At 32.3% G+C, this 6,747-nt stretch overlaps 1 protein-coding gene across 1 annotated transcript; it reads left to right on the forward strand.

Annotated features, from left to right (window-relative positions):
- The first annotated feature begins 437 nt into the window (after positions 1-437).
- Positions 438-6,276, forward strand: LOC128557597 (neuronal acetylcholine receptor subunit beta-3-like). Its single transcript, XM_053545131.1, has one exon. It carries the CDS (start codon positions 533-535, stop codon positions 1,835-1,837), a length of 1,305 nt encoding a protein of 434 aa, XP_053401106.1. The 5' UTR covers positions 438-532; the 3' UTR covers positions 1,838-6,276.
- The last annotated feature ends 471 nt before the right edge of the window (positions 6,277-6,747 follow it).

Genomic DNA, 6,747 nt, shown 5'->3' on the forward strand with positions numbered 1-6,747 from the left:
AATATAAGAATAAGATACCGAATAACATTAACATGCACTTAACATGCAATTGTAATTGCATTTCAAATGCATACACTGATTTTGATTATTACATTTCGTGTCGCATATTAATAAAACACTGAAATGCAAAGTTTAAAGAGAACTATATCCAAATGGAAGAGAAACGGTCAATGAAATAAATCCAACTACTGCCCCATTATACAAAATAGAATTGAAGAGGGGTAAATTTCACTACTTTCAATACTACAGTTCTTTCAGTACAATATCTTTTGAAGCGATCTAATCTTTTGTTAAAACAGTTAATGATAAAGCATATGAGAGTTAAATTACTACATAGATAACAAACAAAATATGGATATTAGCAATTTAAACCGTTTGCTCCAATGATCACAATCAAACTAACGCATGCATTAAGTAATTGGAGTAAATGGTGAAAACATGTTTATCTAATTGATTTCTCACAACAGGATCGGTATTTAAACATACCACAGTAATTTCACTTCACTGTTTACTTCGATCAACGGTTTTCAAAATGGATTTAAAACGTCAGTTTATTTTTACAGCAATGCTATTACTTACTTTTATATTTTTTGGGACTGTCTCAAGTCAAACCTATGAAAATGCGACTAATTTAAGGTCAGCTCTGTTGTCTAACTATCATAAAGATGTTCGACCAATGAACAATCAGTCTGATATATTACATGTTAACGTGACACTGGATTTATTTGGAATACCTGAGGTGGATGACGTCAAGGGTGTTATAACCATTACTGTAGCGACACAATGTGTGTGGATAGATGAGCGCATGACATGGAACCCCTCGGATTACGGTGGTATTTCTAAAATACCAATTCTTATAAGCGAAATTTGGACACCTTCCATATCACTGGGAACACCAGTCGAATTCGCAACAATGGGCTCATCAAACAATCATGTTATATTCTACGCTAATGGTCTTGCTGTGTTTTATCCAGGAGCTGTCTTGAAAAGTTCGTGTGGATTTAATATGAAATTTTGGCCATTCGATAAACAAGTATGTGAAGTTGGATTCTTTTCATTGGACTATGGCCTTGATCAAGTTTTATTTTCAATTCCTCTTGGGGTGAGAACAACTTCCTACACTCCAAACACAGAATGGACGCTCGAGAAAACGGAACATTACGTCTCGAACGGAACTGCATTTTCAATGGCAAAATTTAGATTTAAATTCAAACGACAATCGCTTTTCTATGTACTAACAATTATTTTACCTATAAATGGGATCGCAGGACTGACTTGTCTTGTTTTTCTTCTACCGAGTGAGTCTGGAGAACGAGTTAGCTATGCAATAACAATCATGCTTTCACTTGCTGTTTTCTTGACTGTTGTATCTGCTGAAATGCCAAAATCTTCCGAACCTATCTCGTTAATGTGTTGTTATATCCTTGTTGGAATATGCGTGAGTGTTATCGGAACTGTTTTAGCCATTCTGAATTTAGCCATCTACCACAGAAACGAGAACATTCCAAAGCGACAGTGGTATATTTCACTTGTTCTTTTCACACGATGCAAAAGGCACAGCAACAAAGTTCAAGATGAACCGGAAGAAACAGATGACCTAAAAGTTACAAAGTACACAGACGTATCTAAACAACTGTTCGTTAAAACGAAAAGCAAGACCAATGTTTTGTCTGTAAAGTCAGTTACACCTGAGCATGCACATCAAGATGACATAACCTGGCATGATGTTAGTTGTGCTATTGATAAATTGTTGTTTTATGCAATGATACTCCTTACTTATATACCATCCATTGGTTTCCTGATATATCTCGGAGCAGCCTCTGATTATCAAAAATGATAAACATATTGATGCACACTTTGACAGAACGTTACTCATATATCGACAATCACAACTTGTTTTTGGACTACCCCATAATTTCAACCTGAGTTTATTTCATTGTATCTCTATTATAATTCCATAACAGGTATTATGCACGCTATACTTTTAAATAACAGCTACTGGACTTTTATAATAACTCCTTATGTAAGATTTTATTCTACAAGTTGAAGGGCCTCACTCGCACTAGTAGCGAGTTTTATAACTAAACATTTTTAGAAAATAATTGCTCTCTTAAATTATCACGTGCACTTATGATTACTGTTAAATTATCGAGCGATACATTTTTATCTTAACATGTGATTGTTAAATTTTAACATATGATATCAAATATTTAGTGGCAGCTTCACGAAGTCTATTTAGGACATAGTCGGAATTAGATGAAAATTAAAGTTGATTTATTTTTATTTTTCGTTTACTCTTCGACGTAGGCATTACAAACATGTGACAATCAAAACGATATTAATACGATATTAATACTATCTAAGAAAGAAGTGTGTTTGAAGAGCCCATAAACAAGCGAAAACTAAAGACGAAACAAATGAACTTTTGCAAAATAGGTCCCTTCTCTATTTACGTATCTAATGTCACTTTTTGTCTTCATTATGTGACCTTGATTATTGAACGGAAAATATATTTTAATGTTGTGTGAAAAATAAATTAAGCAAGATACATGTGCATTTTAACCTACAATAGCAATCGGCTGTGTGACGATGCTTACATTTCATATATGATGTCAAAAGCGTGTACATTAATTAAAAAAAAGAACTTATTTAAATACCTGACATTCATAATAAAACTTTAAACGAACGTCAAACTAGCAAAATTCATATTCATTTGGAAAGTTGATAATTCTCACTGGTTACAGGAAGAGCTTGGTATATTAGGTTAAAAGCTATAATTTTGCTCCAGCCCTTTTTTACACACGCATCTATTTCAGCTGGATTTTTATATGACCAACCAGTTCCTTCGGTGACTGCCTTAAACAGGTTTTACTATAGCGGTAATCTTGCAAATTAATATTTATATTAGTAAAGCACTCGTTTGTGAAGAAATACATATTAAACAATAACACCATATTATATTCTAAGTAAATGTGGTTCAGAACTTGCGTTTTTACTTTGGCCTGTATTTGAATATTCGAACCGATGAAACAATCTTTTTAATCTTTGTTGGTGTTATTGTTGTCTTGTATTCATGCTTTAGTTATGATATCCGGATGGGTCTTATCTTAATCGTAAAAAGCTGTAATTAAATTGTTACTTTGAGTTTTGCAGTTCTGAACATGGTTGAATAAGATCTAAATATATTATACGGCTTTATTTTTTATATCAAACCTGTACTTCATAAAGTAATCAATTCTTCCATTCAATCTATTATACATTATTATCACTATTTTTATCACATAATTGTTTTTGGCATTTAATACCTTCAAGAAGCATTGCACGAGCCCATTTCCTGTCATCAATGCCAGTTAATTGTTTTGTTTCTTTTTTGTTTCGTTCGGAGTCGCAACGACACAATGTATGACAAGTAAACATAATTATCAAAGATTATCTGTTAACGTGCCTGTTGTGAATCGTTCGATAACGATGTTGAATTTCCTTGAATCAATTTTCCATGTTCTTGTTATCGACCTAAGGCTTGAGGTTTTCCGGTTTTCAATATTGGGGGTAAGCCAGTGCATAAATTTATGACAGGCTATATATTGCCTAACATCTTTCAGAATAAACACGTTTTTCATCTTGTGTTTAAAGAAAAAAATAAAAAAAATATATATAGTATTTTGCTGGCGACATAACAATGCTTTTTATCTGTTTATGCGTGTTCTGACAGCGGTAAGGCATTGTAGGATAGCCATTTCTAAATTTGTAGACCGATCTAATGAATTCTTCAGCTTTCGAATATATAATTTTATATAAACAAAGTGTTTTTTCTGTGACTGTATTGTGTTTTATTAGTTTTCTGCATACAAACATTTTAAACTTTTTGCATTTAATTCGATCTTTGTGACAATCTTGCGTGTAAGAAAGTACAAATAGTATTTACAGCTCATTAATTCAATTTAGTCAAGGCTCGTTGTTTTCATTATCAGGCTGAATATTTGCTCTGCTTTTATGTAATTGAATTAATTATTAATTAACAGTGCGAAAGGGCTGATTTAAATCAAACTGTCAGTGTTCTGCTACATAGTTCTGTGGCATTAGATAAACACTGTTTAATTCAATACAATTCACTTTAGATATTTGAGTACGCTTTTTAAAAGATATTTTTGTCTCTGGGTATCACTTTAACAAAACTATAGTAAAAGGTTAATTGTGTGATTTTCTGATCCGACGCCAAAGTGAGCATGCACACATTCAATCACAAAGCATGTAAATGCTTTGTGTGCTTTATGCTTTATCCAATTCTTTGGACTGTTGTGAATAGGTAAACTCAATTCCTAAATGTTGTGGAAATTCCAGTTCAGTAACATTTATTCCTGCACACCAGACTGGTTTCAGTTGATTTTGCCCATGCCGGCAAGAACACACCTCTCGCTGGTAAAATGTGATAAAACTCGAATACCTTGATAATTGCTTTTCGTTATTTATAGTATATTTCTCGATTCAAAAAATACGTCATGGAAAAAAACTAACGTTCAGTTACAATAGATAAAACTAAACGGGAACTTTGTTGTTGCGCAACTATCATATAATATACCATAAAACCATAGCTAACCTTTACGAATGATGTCTTCGATTAACTCAAAACATTATGGTAAAATCTCTCTCTCTTTTCATTTTTAATTAATTTTGCTCAAATATATCATATTAAAGATGAACAATGATCCTGTATAGTTTTACGAATATGTGAATAAGGTTGAAGAAGTAAGTGGTTATATAGAGATGGTACATAAGGTTACGTATACAATGACAACAACAACAAGAAATCAAGTGCAAAACTGAAGTGCTTTTGTCACAATAGCAATATTTCATCATAGCACCGTGCAGTAAATACGGGAACTTTTGACAGCGACATCGGCTTCGCTTCGCAAACGAAGTTTGTAAAACGTTGAGGAATTCGATGTCATAAAATCCATATAGTATGTTTATATTTTTCTCATAAATAATGTTTTCTTTCCTATACCATACCTGTAAATAATCGGCAGTAATAAACAAAAAATGTCTTTGAACAAGTGCGGTTGAAAATAAAAGATAATGCTCAACTTTCCTGTTTGAATGATTATTCATAAATCTTGAAGTAAACTATATTTTTGGGAAGCACATCCGAATCTATGCATTCATTGTTCAGATAACTAAATAGCCCGGGAAGAGTTATCTGTCACTGGCTTCACTTTTCCAAGCAGGACCAAATTTTTCAGATTGAATACTGCCTTTCAGCATGAAAAATGAAGTATGAAAGTTAAACCAATATATAACTAAGGTACTCCGGTTTTAAGTTTTCAACAAAAAGTAATATCAGATGCAGATTGAATTTCTAGGTACCATCTCTAGATTATATAATTTTGTAATTTAAGTAACGTAGTTCACGCCAAGAGATTCTTTTGGTAAACGTCTTTCGAGCCGATCTGCACAAGTGGTTAAAGTTGCTACTGTAACATCATTTGTAAACCGCGTGATTCATTCTGTATTGTGTGTAAATCTAAGATGGCTTGTTACTCTTCCCAAGTGCCACCCTATCCTACCAAATCATGTTTGAAATAACACCGAATGGAGACGTGGAGTCACAATATAATACGTGTACTGGTTAGTTTCAAATACAAATAAGACAATGACAGATGATAAACACCTACATCATTTTTAATTATTGTTATTATTCTTTCTTTGTTGTTGTTGTCTTTTTCCTTTTTTAATACAGGTGAGTTTCTGACAATGAATAAATAGGAAGTATCTTGCTCTTTTGGTAAACTTTTCTTTCTCCCTAATCTCTTCCTTCTTTAAGTGCAAATGATTTGTGAAAATCTTTGAAAATACTTTGTATGTATATTTTTTAATGTTGTTGTTATTATTGTTATTGTTGTTGTTGTCAACTTTAGATCATGCTGTTAATAAATATGCATATCATTTTCATGCTATGCACACTTTGTATGTTACATTTCTTAAATGATACGTTTATAAAAAACATTTTTTATTTTTATTATTATCTTCATCATAATCATCATCACAATTATCAAATTATAGCTAATTCCAATTTTCAGGCAGTTTCTCACGTTGCTCTTACTTTAAAAAAGTGTCATTATGCGCATCTTACCGAACATATTGTGTTTTGATAAATGTTTTATGTATTTTGGTTGCTGTGCATTTAAATGTGTTAAATTAACGATAATGCTGCATAAGTATTTGAAGCTGGTTATTTAGAAATAAAGAAATTGGACTAATAAAATAATAATTCTTGTCTTCAATCTTCTACGCAATGTTCTCACTTACCAATATTAAGAGAATTCTAAAGTTGAAGGGAAGCAACTCCTGAGTGCAGTTTGACTTTTCGTGAAAAGACTGCATCAGTCAAATTAACAAAAGTCATATTTGGAAAGATAATATTTAGCACTGTTTACAGGAAGAGTTTGGTATATTAAGTTAAAAGCTATAATTTTACTCCACCCCTTTTTACACACACATCTATTTTTGCTGGATTTTTACATGACAAAAAGCGCATAATTCCACTTTTACCATCGAATTGCCTTGTTAATCATCAAGGCCTATGTTTTCTATTCGCAAAGTATATAGAAAAATTCATTACATACAAAGTGACCTTTAGCCTTCTGGTGCAAGTGATTCTACCTTTGCGATCGGTGCAGATCAATATCAGCCTGCACAGCCGTATTCATACATCTGTATATACACAAACATATAGAATCAAAGTTAAAC

This window comes from Mercenaria mercenaria, chromosome 6 (genome assembly GCF_021730395.1).
Source record: "Mercenaria mercenaria strain notata chromosome 6, MADL_Memer_1, whole genome shotgun sequence".
Taxonomy (NCBI): Eukaryota; Metazoa; Mollusca; class Bivalvia; order Venerida; family Veneridae; genus Mercenaria; species Mercenaria mercenaria.